Source organism: Westerdykella ornata (assembly GCF_010094085.1).
Source record: "Westerdykella ornata strain CBS 379.55 unplaced genomic scaffold EI97scaffold_4, whole genome shotgun sequence".
Taxonomy (NCBI): domain Eukaryota; kingdom Fungi; phylum Ascomycota; class Dothideomycetes; order Pleosporales; family Sporormiaceae; genus Westerdykella; species Westerdykella ornata.
In genome coordinates, this window is record NW_022986854.1 from 411,987 (window position 1) to 427,659 (window position 15,673).

General features: G+C 54.9%; 8 protein-coding genes across 8 annotated transcripts; 6 read left to right on the plus strand and 2 right to left on the minus strand.

The window, feature by feature from the left end:
- The first annotated feature begins 32 nt into the window (after positions 1 to 32).
- On the plus strand, positions 33 to 2,095 carry EI97DRAFT_431001 (mannose-6-phosphate isomeras-like protein). The gene is made up of 3 exons (XM_033797827.1): positions 33 to 118; positions 172 to 638; positions 694 to 2,095. The coding sequence occupies exons 2-3, from the start codon at positions 407 to 409 to the stop codon at positions 1,677 to 1,679; spliced, it is 1,218 nt and encodes a 405-aa protein (XP_033656288.1). The 5' UTR covers positions 33 to 118; positions 172 to 406; the 3' UTR covers positions 1,680 to 2,095.
- A 357-nt stretch (positions 2,096 to 2,452) lies between these two features.
- Positions 2,453 to 3,851, plus strand: EI97DRAFT_218077 (ARF/SAR superfamily). The gene is made up of 5 exons (XM_033793846.1): positions 2,453 to 2,737; positions 2,856 to 3,011; positions 3,154 to 3,300; positions 3,387 to 3,502; positions 3,570 to 3,851. Exons 1-5 carry the CDS (start codon positions 2,644 to 2,646, stop codon positions 3,612 to 3,614), a joined length of 558 nt encoding a protein of 185 aa, XP_033656289.1. The 5' UTR covers positions 2,453 to 2,643; the 3' UTR covers positions 3,615 to 3,851.
- Positions 3,852 to 3,988: 137 nt separating this feature from the next.
- On the minus strand, positions 3,989 to 5,514 carry EI97DRAFT_218201 (nucleotide-diphospho-sugar transferase). Its single transcript, XM_033793847.1, has 2 exons — positions 5,077 to 5,514; positions 3,989 to 4,983 (listed from the first exon to the last, which is right to left on the minus strand). Exons 1-2 carry the CDS (start codon positions 5,135 to 5,137, stop codon positions 4,088 to 4,090), a joined length of 957 nt encoding a protein of 318 aa, XP_033656290.1. The 5' UTR covers positions 5,138 to 5,514; the 3' UTR covers positions 3,989 to 4,087.
- Positions 5,515 to 5,758: 244 nt separating this feature from the next.
- EI97DRAFT_431004 (mitochondrial carrier) lies at positions 5,759 to 6,988 on the plus strand. Its single transcript, XM_033797828.1, has one exon. It carries the CDS (start codon positions 5,892 to 5,894, stop codon positions 6,681 to 6,683), a length of 792 nt encoding a protein of 263 aa, XP_033656291.1. The 5' UTR covers positions 5,759 to 5,891; the 3' UTR covers positions 6,684 to 6,988.
- A 597-nt stretch (positions 6,989 to 7,585) lies between these two features.
- EI97DRAFT_413562 (uncharacterized protein) lies at positions 7,586 to 8,806 on the plus strand. Its single transcript, XM_033796800.1, has 2 exons — positions 7,586 to 7,968; positions 8,049 to 8,806. The coding sequence occupies exons 1-2, from the start codon at positions 7,826 to 7,828 to the stop codon at positions 8,530 to 8,532; spliced, it is 627 nt and encodes a 208-aa protein (XP_033656292.1). The 5' UTR covers positions 7,586 to 7,825; the 3' UTR covers positions 8,533 to 8,806.
- Positions 8,807 to 9,056: 250 nt separating this feature from the next.
- Positions 9,057 to 11,184, minus strand: EI97DRAFT_431006 (uncharacterized protein). Its single transcript, XM_033797829.1, has 2 exons — positions 10,352 to 11,184; positions 9,057 to 10,269 (listed from the first exon to the last, which is right to left on the minus strand). The coding sequence occupies exons 1-2, from the start codon at positions 10,720 to 10,722 to the stop codon at positions 9,345 to 9,347; spliced, it is 1,296 nt and encodes a 431-aa protein (XP_033656293.1). The 5' UTR covers positions 10,723 to 11,184; the 3' UTR covers positions 9,057 to 9,344.
- Positions 11,185 to 11,322: 138 nt separating this feature from the next.
- EI97DRAFT_413567 (zf-DHHC-domain-containing protein) lies at positions 11,323 to 13,917 on the plus strand. The gene is made up of 2 exons (XM_033796801.1): positions 11,323 to 11,840; positions 11,897 to 13,917. Exons 1-2 carry the CDS (start codon positions 11,636 to 11,638, stop codon positions 13,513 to 13,515), a joined length of 1,824 nt encoding a protein of 607 aa, XP_033656294.1. The 5' UTR covers positions 11,323 to 11,635; the 3' UTR covers positions 13,516 to 13,917.
- EI97DRAFT_218285 (uncharacterized protein) lies at positions 13,611 to 15,667 on the plus strand. The gene is made up of 3 exons (XM_033793848.1): positions 13,611 to 14,533; positions 14,588 to 14,634; positions 14,687 to 15,667. Exons 1-3 carry the CDS (start codon positions 13,706 to 13,708, stop codon positions 15,609 to 15,611), a joined length of 1,800 nt encoding a protein of 599 aa, XP_033656295.1. The 5' UTR covers positions 13,611 to 13,705; the 3' UTR covers positions 15,612 to 15,667.
- The last annotated feature ends 6 nt before the right edge of the window (positions 15,668 to 15,673 follow it).

Below are 15,673 nucleotides of genomic sequence, written 5' to 3' on the forward strand. Positions count from 1 at the left end.
CCTCGACAACCCAGCAAGAAGCACTCCAGCACTCGACCCCAATTCCCGCCGCTTGCCGTCATTCTGTCCGCTTCAGCGCCCTTCAAAATGCAGATTCCCTTGTTTCGACTTCAGTGCGGTAAATTGTGACCTGATCTCGGCTACTGTGCTTGTATTGACATTATCTCGCAGGTGTAAACAGTTACGACTGGGGTGCGGTTCCGTTCCTAACCCCCGCCATAACGTTGCTAATGGGGAACTAACTTCTGCTCATAGGAAAGGTAGGGAAGGACTCAGCCGCGGCCAAGTTCGCGGCTGCAACTCCTTCAGACGACTTCTCCATACAAGAAGATAAACCATACGCAGAGGTTTGTTCAATTGGTCCAGAGTATGAATCAGGCCCTGGTACTCACCGCCTAAGCTATGGATGGGCACACACCCCTCACTCCCCTCCAAGGACCTTGAAACAAAACGAACCCTGCTCGAACTGGTGCAGGATAACCAAGCCTTGCTCTCCACGGACATTGCAGAGAAATATGAGAACAAATTGCCCTTCCTGTTCAAGGTCTTGTCCATCAACAAGGCGTTGAGCATCCAGGCACACCCGAACAAGAAGCTGGCAGAGAAGCTGCACGCTAAAGATCCGAAGAACTACCCCGGTGAGGCCGCGTCTTCCTGATGCACGCCGTTTCCTATTGTTGACCAGTTGCATAGATGATAACCACAAGCCGGAAATGACTATTGCAGTCACACCCTTCGACGGACTCTGTGGTTTCCGACCCCTTGCTGAAATCTCCCACTTCCTGCAGACTGTGCCTTCATTCCGCAAGCTGGTCGGTGAAGAAGAGGCGACGAACTTCGAGAACACCGTCAAAGGCAAGGAGACGGCATCGAAAGAGGAGGACGTCCAGGCCAACAAGAAGGCTCTCCAAAGCGCATTCACCAAAGTCATGAACACAGACAAAGACACTTTGGCTTCGGCTGTAGAAGAGCTCATTCAAGCTGCCAAGACCGAAGGCGCGAAATTCGCGGGCGAGGGTGGACTATCCAACGGAGGAAAGGAGCTTGCCGACCTTGTGATTCGGTTGAACGACCAATTTCCCGGGGACATTGGTCTCTTTGTGCAATTTTTCCTCAACTACGTCAAGCTTGACGTGGGCGAAGCCATGTTCCTCAAGGCGGACGACATCCATGCCTACCTTTCGGGCGACATCATCGAATGCATGGCGTCGTCGGACAACGTGGTGCGGGCGGGCTTCACACCCAAGTTCAAGGATGTGGAAACGCTCACGAGCATGCTGACATACTCGTATGCGCCCATCAGCGAGCAGAAGATGTCGCCGACGGATTACCCCTATGTCACGCTCAATGCCACTGCATATAGCTCCAACTCTTCCAGCACCCTATACGACCCGCCCATCCCCGAATTTGCGGTCGTTCGCACAGCTTTAAACAAGACGGGCGCGAAAGCTACGTTTGAAGCGATTGCCGGGCCCAGTATCGTGCTTTGCACGAAGGGCAAAGGAACGATCAGCGTAGGGCCAAAGAAGGAGAAGATTGAAGAGGGTTATGTATTTTTCGTGGGTGCCACAGCAGAGTTGGTGCTTGAGAGCGAAACGGATGGGGATGGCGGAGAGGGGATGGTGACTTTCAAGGCGTTCTGCGAGATCAGCGACCACGACCACAAGCAGAAGTTGTAGGGCGTTGATAGATCTGCAGACGTTCCTGTGGGATAGCGATGACATGTGCAATCATGAGCGCACCAAACAAATGCCCGTTGCCGACAACCATTGGGTAGACAGATCACGTGAAGCGATCCGAGTTACCTCTACTACCTAGGTAGGAAGGGCTGGAGAGATTCAGGGGCTCCGCGATCCCAGTAGTCAGCAATAGCAAAGCGCAGTGCGACGTGTCACGATATTTCCAGCTATCATTTTTCCGTCATGGCAGACTGATGAGACATGAGCTCCATCTTTTATGTCGCACGACAGCGGCAGACTGCAGCTGATGATAAATCTTAAAGGGGTGGATCGAGCGATGGCCAAGTAAATAACGGCTGGCGAAAAGGGGTACCTGCATAGCTGTCAACATGCTGCGAACCACTACTGCAGCTGTGCCAAAAGAGAAATCTACTGCGAAAATTGCAGCATTTACTGTATTTAATAAAAAAAAATCTTGATGGCGTCAACTGGGCCGTGGTAATAAGATGGGGCCAGACGGAGGTTCCCCCTTTCCCCAGGGTTCGAAGAGTCCAAGATTGCGGCCGATCAGCAGAAGGCATCGACGCGCCAGGCTCGTTTCAGAGTCCTTCCCTCCACCATCATTACCAACCACTCCACAACTCCCTCCCACCACCTACCTCCCTCACCGGTGAAGAAACAACTCTTCTACTACTTGGATTTTCCGGGACCCTATTTACGACCTTCTCTCTCCCCACCCTCGCTGTCAATTGCTTTGCGCCCTGTCCATACCTCGCCCATAGATCCAGCCTAGCGAAATCAGCTAATCTCCCTCAACCCGCTCGTACCGATCACTCATCTCAGACCCTCCGCATCGCTCGTGCTGCCGACTGTGCACTCCATCGAACCCCTCACCCCTCATATCCTCTCCATACCCGTCATTGCTGCTCCATCGCGGATACATATACCTGTTTAGACCGGCAAGATGGGAGGTCAAATATCCAAGATGATGAACAAGATCTTCGGATCCAAGGAGATGCGGCTGTTGATGCTGGGCCTCGACGCCGCAGGCAAGACGAGTACGTAGTGTCTCTCCCTCTCACCTCCTCCCCGGCCTCGTTCCTAGCCGCTGCGCGTGGAGCAGCGGCCCTTGTTCCCCTCTCTTGAGCCATTGCTAATATATTTCTCCCTGTCCAGCCATCCTCTACAAACTCAAACTCGACCAGGACGTCACCACCATCCCGACCGTCGGCTTCAACGTCGAGTCCGTCACATACAAGAACACCAAATTCAACGTGTGGGACGTCGGAGGCCAGGACAAGATTCGTCCGCTGTGGAGGCACTACTTTTCCGGTACGTTGTTGCGGATTTTTCTGGGCTGGGTCCATGTTTGGTCGACGGGGAGAGGTTGTTTTCCTCCCTGCCTTGTTTCTTTTCCTTTTGTTAAGGCTTGGGGAATTGGAGGAGAGTGATTGTTTGCTGACGACTCGGGCAGGAACGCAAGGTCTCATCTTCGTCATCGACTCGAATGATCGCGATCGCATCGACGAGGCGCGCACGGAGCTCACGCGTATCATTCAGGATAGAGAGATGAAGGACGCGCTGTTGCTCGTGTTTGCGAATAAGCAGGATCTACAAGGGGGTATGTTTCCTCATCTGCTCCGCCTGCTCTGCATTGCAGATAGAGAGGTGTTGCTTATAGGAGGACATGGCTGACCTGATCCACAGCAATGCGCCCCCAAGAAGTCTCCGAACGCCTGCAACTAGAAAAGATTGCCAAAGACCATGTCTGGAAGGTCGAGCCTAGTTGCGCAACCACGGGCGAGGGCATCTTCGAGGGCTTGGTACGTCTTCTCCTAGCACTCGCCCTACACTACTCTACACAGACAATGGCTAATAGTGAAACCCCAGGCATGGCTCTCCAATAACGTCAAACTTCCCGCCGGCGCCAAATAGACTTTCTCGATTGAATGATGCATTCCTTGTGCTCTGCCTGTTTTTCTCTGCACTCTCCTGCTTATACCCCCGTCAGAGAGGTTTTTGTGTCTGCTAGGGTTCTGTTATGTTTGCCCCTTTTTGAGCGGTACGGATTTGTAATATTGAGTGTGGCGCGCTTGTGGGGATGAGCGGATTCTCTTCACCTTCTCCTTCTTCTCCTTCTACTTCTTCTTTTGCTGCTGCTGATTGCGCAAGACGTGCGGGTGGTGCAGGCGGGGAAGGCGATGCACTGGCGTGTTTATATATGTTTGGGTGAGGTGATGATTTATATGGGAGAGTACTGGGTGCGAGAGCGAGCGGGTAACGAACGTGTAGAAGAAGTTGGAAGACGCGGTAGACGATATCATGAACATGATTAATAATACTAATCTCCATCCAAGACAAATCTCGACTCCCTACCGCTGCCATCCGTCCTTGGAGTTGTCTCGTCCTCAAAATCCATCATCGATGCCCGCCTTCTTCTCCTCCTCCAACCTCTCCCTGTTATACTTCCACCACCACTTGTGGCTCTCGAGACTCTCCTTGCCCTCCTCCTCGTCCCACGGCTTCGGGCTCAATATGTAGTGCACATTCTTGACCTCGTCGTCCCTCCAAATGGCGTCGTGCACGCCCTTCTCCCGCATCGTCTTGAGCGCATTATACGTATAAGGCAGCGGGACCCAGCGCTCGTGAAACAGATCCCCGAGGAGCGACTGGTCCGCGAAATCGTACGAACTCGTCGACGAAGGCGACGCGAGCGCTTCGGAAATGAGATGGTACGTCGCCGACGAGGGATTCACGACCTGCAGGCCACCATTCGGCATCGCGAGGCCCGCGGTAGCCGGCGCGCCCCGTATCTGCGCCGCATCCGGGTCCGCATGCTGCGTCGTGAAAGCGCAATTCTCGGGGATCCAGTCCCTGGGGTAGTGCGGTTTCTTGAGCGGGTTGCATGTACAGGCGTGGCTGGCGGCGAAGACTTTATCCCCCTGGCCTCCTAGTTGGGGCGGGTCGAGCTCGAGGTCCATTAGCTCGTCCATGTTGCGCAGGACGAGCATGTCGCTGTCGAGTTGGACGACGCGGTCGTAGGAGGTCAGGGAGAAGGGGACGAGTTTGGTCCAGCAGTCGTGGAAGCGCGGGTCGTTGGTGAAGTCTTTGGGCGCGGAGGGGAGGAGGTAGGGGATGGGTTGTTTGGGGATGGAGCGGGCGTCGAGGGCGGCGTGGCCTGAGGCGGGGAAGGAAGGGGTGTAGAGGGCGATGAGCGGGTAGCGCGAGGAGTGCTTGCGGAGGGAGTAGGCGAGGGTCAGGAGGCCCGGGAGGTACGAGGTGTTTGTTATGAGGGTTGTCCAGACTGGGAGAGGGTATGTTAGCTTGTTGGGTATTTCTCGGCTGCTGGAGGGGGGAGGATGGAGATGGAGAAAATGAAAAGAGTGAGTGAATGTACCTTTTTTGGAATCTACTACCCGCGTCGCGTCGGGATTGACGCTCTCTGCTGCGGAGTCCATGTCCTTGGAAGGCGTCTGAGTACCACTGACTTCACTGTACTAGGAGTAGAAAGAAAAGATATATGAGGCTGGCCAGGTCGGCCTAGCACGCCATATGTTACGCCCTACATGGTGTTGAGCATGGGGTCGGAAAGCTGTGGAGGGGCAGTTCCGGTAGTGCAGGCACCTTTCCCGCGCTATTCCTTAAATGGCTGTGTTCGGGGAAGCTAGTGCATCTCCGAGATCGGATTAAACATCGCCGTGAGACTCCAACTCCGTAGGAATTCTTTAAATATGCTCGTCTCCCTCATGCCCAATATGGGCTGAGTGCTATTTGCTCCTCGTCGAACTCTCCCAGTTTCTCACTCATGCCCTCGACCATGACGCTCCCCATCGGCACCGAGTCGCCCCGCGCGCCAGAGAACCTCGAGACCCCCGCAGTGGTTCCCCAGAGCGGAGGAGCGAAGAATTACAAGGGCTTCGTCGCCGGTGTGTTTTCTGGTATTGCGAAGCTTTCCGGTGCGTAGGGCTGAGTTTCCGAGTTTGTCTAGGATGGCTACCAATCTGTTGAATTAGTCGGGCATCCGTGAGCGACACCCCTCTTCCCCAGGCGAACCCAGCGTGTTGATGTGGGATGTAGATTCGACACGATTAAGGTCCGGTTGCAGACGACGGATAAGAGTCATTTTCGAGGGCCGGTGGATTGCTTGCTGCAGACGTTGAGGAATGAGGGCGTTAGGGGGATATATAAGGGCGCGACCCCGCCGCTCGTGGGATGGATGTGAGTGCTTGCTGTCGTGGATATGGAGACCTGTACTTGGGACTGAGCTTTTGCAGGTTCATGGACTCGATTATGCTGGGTTCCCTGAGTGTATACCGGAGACTGCTCAACGAGAATGTGTTCCATCCCAGAAGAGTCGGAGACGGCAGGGAACGGCCCAAACTTCCAACCGTCGGCCACGCAGTGGCGGGAATGATGGCAGGCTGGACCGTGTCATTCGTCGCCGCGCCCGTGGAGCACATAAAAGCGCGTCTGCAAGTGCAATACGCAGCGGAGAAGTCGAAGCGGTTATACAGCGGTCCCATCGACTGCCTCAGGAAAATCGTACGTCCCTCCGCTAACCTTTCATTCTTTTTTTCCTGTCTAACAGCTCCGCAGTACAAATCCCACGGCATCCGCGGCATCTACCACGGTCTCCTCTCCACCCTCCTCTTCCGCTCCTTCTTCTGCTTCTGGTGGGGCACCTACGACCTCTTCACCCGCGCCCTCCAGTCCCACACCTCGCTGTCCGCCCCCGCCATCAATTTCTGGGCTGGCGGACTCAGCGCCCAGGTCTTCTGGATCACGTCGTACCCGTCCGACGTCGTCAAGCAGCGCATCATGACCGATTCGCTCGGTGCCGACAGGAGGTTCCCGAGGTGGAGGGATGCGGTGAGGGCGGTGTATCGAGAGGCGGGTTGGAGGGGGTATTGGAGGGGTTTTGTGCCGTGCTTTTTGAGGGCGTTCCCTGCGAATGCGATGGCGCTTGTGGCGTTTGAGGGGGTGTTGAGGGCGTTGCCGGAGTAGGAGGAGGGAGGGTCAGGATAAGATGTCGATACCCTCGGTTAGGGGTATATGTGCGATGGCGGGCTTGTTTCACCCATTTGCCACCGGTATGAAAAGGGTTAACATCGTTTGTTGAGCGGAAATGGGACCCTCGCCTCCGGACATACCTAGGTATCCTCAAGCACTTCCAAATGATCTCCGACTATTACCTCTACTATACCTACCTCCCCGGACCTCCTTTCTGGAATAACGAATACCAATCCGCACGTGGGCAGCAAAACTCTGCCTTTACATGGGCCCCATGGTAAGCACTAAGCAAAACCCAGGCTACACCGCTACGCATCAGCTGAATCCGAACATCTATCAACAACTTCTTCGGGAAGCTGGTTGCTTACTCATCAAGCCTGTACATAGGCCGCGGGAGGTGAAGAGTCAATGAAGCTGCGAATGATATTGTTGCACGAGCATAGCGTGGCTGTATGCTCGTGCTGCTGACGCTGGGGAAATTTGATGATGATGGAAAGCTCCCAGCTGCACCGCTGCAGACCCGGCGAGGTGCTATAAGGAATTGGAATTGATCAGCGCATCGAAGCCAAATTTTGTAGCTGAGCAGGTGTCATTGGCGGGTATAGGCTTCATCACATTCTCTTCATGTCTTCTGTCACTCCTGGGGGCATACGTAGCTAAACGCAGTACTGAAGTTTAACAACTCAGGTAGAGACCCAAATTTCTCCAGCCTACGGACCACGCCGTAGCCTATTTCACTAGGGTCGCGTTCGCCGTTAGATGTAGGTACGGAGTACGTTGCTCCAAGGTTGTAAACACCCCTGTCTATGCAATCTCTGAAAGGGCTAGCGCACTACCGCATTCAGCACTATCATATACCCTTCACTACCTTCCCCTGCACAAACAGTCCTACACCGACGGGACAGACTCCACACTGCTCACGTTATCCGCCATTCGCCAAGTCGATGCTGATTCTACTCCATTATCCTCTACGCTACAGATCCCCAGTCTAAATCCCCCTTCTCCGACCACCCTTCCAATAATGAATATATAAACCAGCCACTCCTTCCATCCCAATGTTCCTTACCACGCAGCAAGATCCTAGTCCCTCGCAGCTACAGCTACTTCTCTAAGAGAACGCTTTCTTGCGACCAACAATGCACGTCCCGACCGTCTTCCTCTCGGCCTCAGCTGCCCTTGTCTCGCTCGCGGCTGCCGGCCAGGTCAATTTTTATAGCGACACCAATTGTCAGAGTTATATTGGGTCGAGTTACCCGGGTGGCAATGGTGTGATTACTGGGTATGTCTTGCATTCTCTCCTCTCCCCTGATATACTATTCGCACCCCTTCCACAAACCCACCAACTAACTCCACATCCAGCGGTCCCGCAGGTTCCTTCTCCGCCCTCTGGGTCACGGCCGACCAAACCACATGCTCGCACACGTGCGGCCCGCTCAACATCTGCGGCGACTCGCAGTGCAATCGCCGCCGGGAAACGGGCATCGGCCGGTGTGTGAGTTTCAACACGGGCGTCTGGGCCCGGAATGGATGCAATTTTAATTTCTGCTCGAATGCGAAGAGGGGGGAGAAGGGGTTGAGGGAGTCGAAGAGGGAGGTTAAGGAGGATGGGTTTCCGGAGTGGAAGAGGGAGGAGGATGGGGAGCGGTTCCCTCCTTGGATGGTGTGGAGGAAAGAGGGGGCTGGTGATAAGGAGCAGGATAAGGAGGACGGGTCGCCGGACTGGAAGAGGGAGGATAGGGAGGACGGGGCGCCGGACTGGAAGAGGGAGGATAAGGAGGATGGGGCGCCGGACTGGAAGAGGGAGGAGGATGGGCAGCGGTGTCAATTTCGCTGCATGCACTAAGGTTATAACGCTTACTATTCCCTCCTTGGATGTGGAGGAAAGAGGGGGCTGGTGATAAGGAGCAGGGCTCTCCTGCATAGAAGCGAGGGGAGGATGAGGAGCAAAGGGTCCCGGGATGGTACAGCGATTGGACTCTGTTCAAAGAGTCGATGCAAACTCAGATACGGTATAGGACTAGAATGAGCAAGAGTTGGAACACTACTTGTAGAGAACTCAAGCCGGATCGATCCAACAGTATAAAATAGCTGCAATCCACTCCACTCCGCTCCACTCTAATCCAATCTAATTCAACTTTCACTGCTATCTCTCACCTCCCACAACCACCACCCCTTCCTACTCATCCTCCTCTCCAACCCACACAACCCCCTCGCCATACCCCACCACCTGGACATGGTGAGTGCGGGAGATTTTGTGAGGTTTGATAAGTGAAGGGTGCAGATGGGATGGTAGTTATGAGAGTTGGAGCTAGTGGACAGATGCGGTTGGTGTGATAAGTTATTAAATAAATACCTAGGTATATAGTTGCACAGTATCTAGAATTATTGAGCCTTCTCTTCTCTTATACGCTGGACTGAAAGAATATCAACCCCTTCGTCTCGAACTACACTGTAATGGGAGCGGATAATGAGGGTATTCATCAGACACAACTGAGCCCATTGCGCTCATTGCGCCTCGCCCAAACCCCTCCTCACACTAAAAGCTTCAGTTCTTTGACTGAATGCAAGCCCTGCTCCATCCGATGTTATACGTCCGCAGAGCTTTGATTCGAATGAAAAGTGCCCATCCCCGTGGAAAAACGACGCTCTTCAGCTTCATATCGACTCCCTACCCGGTTTCAAGCACTCCCCCTTCCGTCCTACATGTTCCCGCAAGAACCGAAGCCGTTGCATATCGCCGTCATTGAAAGAAAACTCGCCGCTCCAGAACCCGCATCCTATATTCGCAGTCTCATTCCGTTCCCGTACAATTTGCTGGGCAGCCTGGTCGACAGGTGGTAGATGCGTCTTCGCGCCGTGAGTTTCCTCGCCAACACGCGCAATCTCGCTCTCGCCTGGCATATGATGAAAGAGTTCCGGGTTGACTGTCCAGCATCTAAGCCCCGGACTTGCATTTTTGTGTTTGTATCGAAGTTCCGGCCGTGAATCGATGTATTGCTGAGGAGTTGGAGACGCCGTCTCCGAGCCTTTGACGCATGCTTGGAGGAGAGCGACGTCGAATGCTCGTGGGCCTGTGGGGAGCAGACGCGCCGGTGCGAGATCATCAAGGAGACGCTCCGCAGCGGCCCGGGTCACGGCATAGCCAAATGAGCAGAGGGGGAACTGTGACCGATGCAATACCCTGTGGTTATATGGTACCCTGAGCTTGTACATCAGACTCTGCGTGAAGGGATGCAGTTCGTCTGGGCGCGGAAAAGTGGGATCGTGGTACGTAGCGTGCGCGATCTTGCTGAGGTTGTAGCCGCCTGGCTTCTGCGCAATGCCTTCGAAGGAGACGGGATGAAAATAGTCTCCGCAGTGTCCGATATACAGTAGGTCCCATGATGCTGGATTCCCCCAGTAGTGCGAGAAGCCCCTATACCTTCCGATCCAAGCGGCTATCATCGAGCGCGACTTTGCGGGCGGTAGCAGAGCGCGGGCCGCACGAGCAGCGAGAGGTATCTGAACGCTGCGCAGTCGGATATCGAAGTCGACGTCATCTTCAAGGATGAGGGCCGTCTCCAGGCCGGAATGGAGGAACCTGGGTCGAGACGTCAGTGAAAGCCGTTAGTAGTTAGCTGGGGGTTAATGTTTATTTAGTTCTGGGCACTGGGCAGTTTTACCATTTCAGAACGTTGTGATGGCCCAACCACGCCAACATGGAACCTCGATGCTCCGCCATGTCCTCGCCATTGCTAAAGTCTTCCAGCTGCTCCTCAGTCCATTTGGGCTGCCTGGGTATAGTGAGCTCAATGTCTGTGACGTTCGCGGCTTGGATAAGTGCGTGGCGTCGCCGGGAGCCTTGTTTGGATACGACGAGGACAGCGCCGAATCCCAACGTCTCGTTTGCAGCAAGAGTTCGAGGAATACCGAGCGCCCTATCAATCGCCGTGTCTCGACCGGGGTCAAATGTTGTACGGTAGAAGAAGAAGACTAGGAAGAGGAAGAACAGCGTTGGGATTTGGAGCAGCCGTTTCTTAGGTGCCAGCACCATATGCATGGTGGGCATGGGTAACGATGATGGACTCAAAAGAGCTATGGCATTTCCACAAAGGAGATTGATGTGACAGTAGAATGGAGAGAAAGGCGTGAAGGGAGGTTGCGAAGACGAAATGTCACAGGAACCTACCTAGCTACCGACGGTTTGCTTGCAATTCCCCTCTCCCAGGGGAGGGCAGGTACGGCCGTGGGGTTTTTCGTCCATTCAGGCGAGTCCCCAACATCAGAGGAACCAGTGACCAACTGGTCTCGTTAATCTATCAAAGGTGGCACAGGAGGCCCAATTGCGGTCATCAGGAAGCGTGGTGGACGCCGCATGTTCGACATGGCATCCAGTGCCGCTCCTTAGATTGACCCTGTTGAGTGTTTTTGGACCCTCAAAACGCTGAGGCATCTTCACATCGGTGAATTCGGCACTCTTGCTTCTCTCAGAGGGAAACGGAGCCGAGTAGATAGCTGCCCGAGAAGGGTGCTAGATGAGCTACTCGCATCATTCCAACTTCCCATTGATACCAGAGTGCATATCACGTGATCATACCACTGCAACACCACGCTAACCGTACTGGGTGACATCAACATCCAACGCAGCCCCGGAGAACAGGCCGTACCACTCGTGCCACCCTTCTTTTATTTACCCTCCCGTCGGTCCGCACGTCGCTATAGTCCCCTCCAGCAGCAGCAGGCTGCTCGTGCGCCCTTTGTGAAACTGTTCGGTCACAACTGCAACACCAAGCCGGCTAGTCGTCAGCGCCCCGCCCCCCTGTTACCGACCGACGCGGCCCTGACCAACAAAATGAACTGCTCCGCCGTCTACTCCGCCCTGTATCCGTAGTTCTCGCCTTTTCGCATATCATTATACATAGTCGCCATCTACTCCGTATGCCCTCCGCCGTCGCTGCTGGGCGAGAATGGCCACTTTAGGCTCCCCATCGCCCCCCTCGTCGCCTTCGAGGAACATGCGCCGCCGGGGATTCGCAAGGCGCCTGGAGCGATTCTGCTGCAACACAATCACATACTTCCCGCTAGCCTTTGTGTATGGGTTGACAACCTGGGCAGCATGGGTGCAGGCAGGTGTTGGCTTGACGTCGTGGACGAATAATCATGTATGGACTGGTGAGTGAACTAAACAATCGCCGTGATTCCCGACAGAACTGACTCCCCGCGTGTAGGGAAATTGTCGTCCATTCTCGGCATCTTCTTGTACGTGATGCTCAACTGGAGCTATACCACGGCCGTCTTCACCGACCCTGGCTCGCCCCTTAACCCTACGAACGGGTATGCCCGACTGCCTACACAGGAAGGAGGAGGGATGCAGTACACCTCGTTCACAGTCAAGGCATCAAATGGTGATATCAGGTTCTGCAAGAAATGTCAGACAAAGAAACCGGATCGGGCCCACCACTGCTCGACATGCAAGAGATGCGTCTTGAAAATGGACCACCACTGCCCCTGGCTAGCGACATGCGTCGGACTGCGGAACTACAAGGCCTTCCTTTTGTTCCTCATATACGTATCACTCTTCTGTTGGGTAGCTTTTGCCACGTCAGCTATCTGGGTATGGGAAGAAGTGATTAGCAACGGCGAATATACCGAGACATTCATGCCGGTTAACTGCGTCCTGCTCGCCGTCCTTTCTGGAATCATCGGCCTGGTTATCACTGGCTTCGCGGCATGGCATCTGTGGTTGACGAGCCGAGGCAGGACGACGATTGAAAGCTTGGAGAAGACTAGATATCTATCCCCGCTTCGCAATTCCATGCGCCAGCACCTCAACGATCGCAACTACTTGGATGCTCAGGCACAGGGCCGTCTCAGTATCAGCGATCAATTACGCGAGATCCACGCCAATGCACTCCCGGGTGTCACCAGGCCGGAAGAAGGGGAGTCTCCATCCCGCTCAGCGACTCCCTCGCCTGCCAACGGTGCTGCTGTCGCCAATGGCTATTCTACCCCGATGCATTATTCCTACGAACAACGAGAGCGACAGCATGGTTATGACCGCTATGAGAATTATCTGGATGAACGTGACAACGAGCTTCTGCCGAATGCGTTTGACCTAGGGTGGAGACGTAATTTCGGCCATGTCTTCGGGCCTTCTCCTTTGCTTTGGTTTCTGCCCATCTGCAATACTACTGGAGATGGCTGGTCTTGGGAAGCAAGCGAGAAGTGGCTCGCTGCAAGAGAACGTATACAAAAGCAGCGCTTGGCGGAGGAACGGATGCAGAAGGAACGTGAGCGTGCAGCCGGCTGGGGGGTTGACTCTCCCACCGAAGCAGAGTTCAGGCGGACTGGCAGGCTGCCGGAAGGTTGGCAGACGAACCAGAACTCTCCCCCGACACCCCGACTACCGCGTCAACCCGAATGGCAGGCTCCTCGGAAACACGGAGAGCAGGCACGCTATCTCACGACGTCGAATGGCGTTGTCCATACTCCGCTGGAAGGACGACGGAGCCCAAGTAAAGCCGACCAGATTCTCGGCCGCGAACGTGGAATGTATGCAGACGGGGCCGTACAGCTCCAACCGATAGTCCGGAAGAAGTTCGACCAGTATAACTACATATCGGAGGACGACGATGACGATTACGACGTTTCGAGCGACGAAGAGAGAGCCGGTAAGCGCAAGGCTGCGCAAGTGGCGCAGACGCAACCGCCAACGGTCACCAAAGACTGGAACGACATCCCCGCAGATTTCCTCCCACCCCCGCCCAAAGGCAGAGCAAAGAAGAAGGACGAGTCGCAGGCGGAGAGGAGAAAAAAGAACGCCCAAGAGTGGGACGATTGGCAATGACATCATGTGGCAGGTCATACAACGAGGCAGATATAATACTTGGATAGAGGACGGTATTGGCGCAAAGCATCTAGAGACGGTCTCAGCGATTTTGGGCTTGGGATAAGAGCATTATATCACATCTACCTTTGCCGTTAGAAACCGTACGCAGGTAACTGTATAGGTGGTTTCGCCCTTTGTGTTTTATGCCATGCTGATTATGTTCCCCAACCGTGTCTCCGTCATCTTTGGATGGCGTTACTCGTTTCCTGATACCGGGGTATGGCTTCAAGATTTCGTACTCTCACCCACTTCCTACACTATGAGCATCATCCAAACCTCCTTCTTGTTTTCCGTGGACTTTCTAGTAACCGCCGGTGTAGATTTGTGCGAGGGGTTTGCCCTAATACCCATCCTTCACCGCTCTTACCAAACTCAGAAACTTGGCGCCAGCTTAGTCAACGGTCCATCACAAGACATAAACCATCTCTCTCCTCCGACCGCCTCCTTCCTACCTTCTTCCTACCTTACTCCCACCTTAACTCAACCTCCATTTCATCGAGTTCCGGTTGCCCAACCTCGCGAGGCTGTTTTGCCCACCAAAGTCAGCATAGATCACCGGCTCCTGCGCACATCCCATCTTCTTTTTGATATTATCTCTGCACCCGCTGCCTTCCCGTCCTCTTCGTTGATCTGCCCTCGCTCCGGTGCAGCAATGACCAGGTTCACGAACGGCACACCAGCGCCTGCCATCGTGCGCTACGTTGCACCCAACGGCGCCGCTACGGGAGGCCCAGGCTCACTGCCTTCTGGACAGTCTGGCTTGGGCGGACGGCTAACGCCAGCATCTCCATCCACGTCGTCGGGGCCACAAGCCAGAGGCCTTCCGAGGTCGGTGAAGGCCGCCATGGGCGATCAGAAGAATACGCATACACGCTGCATTAATTGCTGGCGGCCTCGAGGGCATGGTCACCAAGATTGGTGGGCCTGCAGGTCCCTGTGCCCAAGGTGCCCTGAGGATCAACAGCACTATTCGCAAGTAGGTTACCTCGAGCTCCCTTCGAGATGGACAGATACTGATAGTGAACTCCAGGCTTGCCCTCTTCTGCTTGACGAGACCAATGATGAATGGTGGATCGCGTATGTGTCTCCGCGTCCGACCTTCCAGACCGTGTTCTAATATTTGCAACAGTCACGCAGGCTGTCCTAAGCCCGAATGGCGCGGGAGAGACCGGCGGGCTCGTTTTGCGCGGGCACCTCGCACCATTTCGCCCATTGCAACGAGCTCGAGGGGCCATGGAAACCAACGTAACGCTAACGGCCTCAGAGGAGGAGAAGCGAGAGGTGAGAATGCAATACTCTCCGCTCATCTGCGCGGAGGAGGTAATACTTACGGCCCTGCTCGCACACGCTCCCGCTCGCCTGAACGGGAGCGGGTGGTTGAGTATCGTGCTCGGAACGATGTTCTCCCACCACGGCGCCCAGAGCGAGTTTCACCGCCCGCTGGAGGCCAACCTTCACTTTCACAGCAAGTTCAGGTCGGCCAAACGGTGAACTCTGGTGCGGAGGCTTCGGTAGTGTTTGAGTATCGTGCGCGCGACGCTGTTCTCCCACCACGGCGCCAAGACCCAGTTCCACCGACCACTGGAGGCCAATCTTCGCTTGCACCGCAAGTTCAGGTTGACCGAACGGTGAACTCTGGCGCAGAGGCTTTGGCAGCCCGAGAGCATAACGGCCTTGGGGGCACATACAACAACAGCATTGGGGCCACACATTACGAGAGCGGCTCCCCAGATACTCTGCGCCCCACAGCCGTCATCTGGAGTGACGGGAGTACCACGGAGCCATCGGTACGAGACTTGCTTATGCATGATCCTTGGATGACAATGCTGGTGCATCAGACGGTGATGCTCGCAGACTTCTTCGACCGACATCCTGATGCTTCCAGGGGGGAGCAGCTTGTGAGTGACGGAATGGCGAGGTACCTGGCGGATATCCGCCGCGAGTTCCCTGCGTATCTCTCGCCGTCGCGTAGCGGAAACGGCTCCGGGAACTCGTCCAATGGTGGGGTTACCAACGCAACACCGGAGACCGATCGAGAGGCAGGCGAACAGTGAAGCCGCAATGCTACGAAGTAGTACGGCTGGGGAATGGTCGAGCATTGGCCTCACTGGTATAG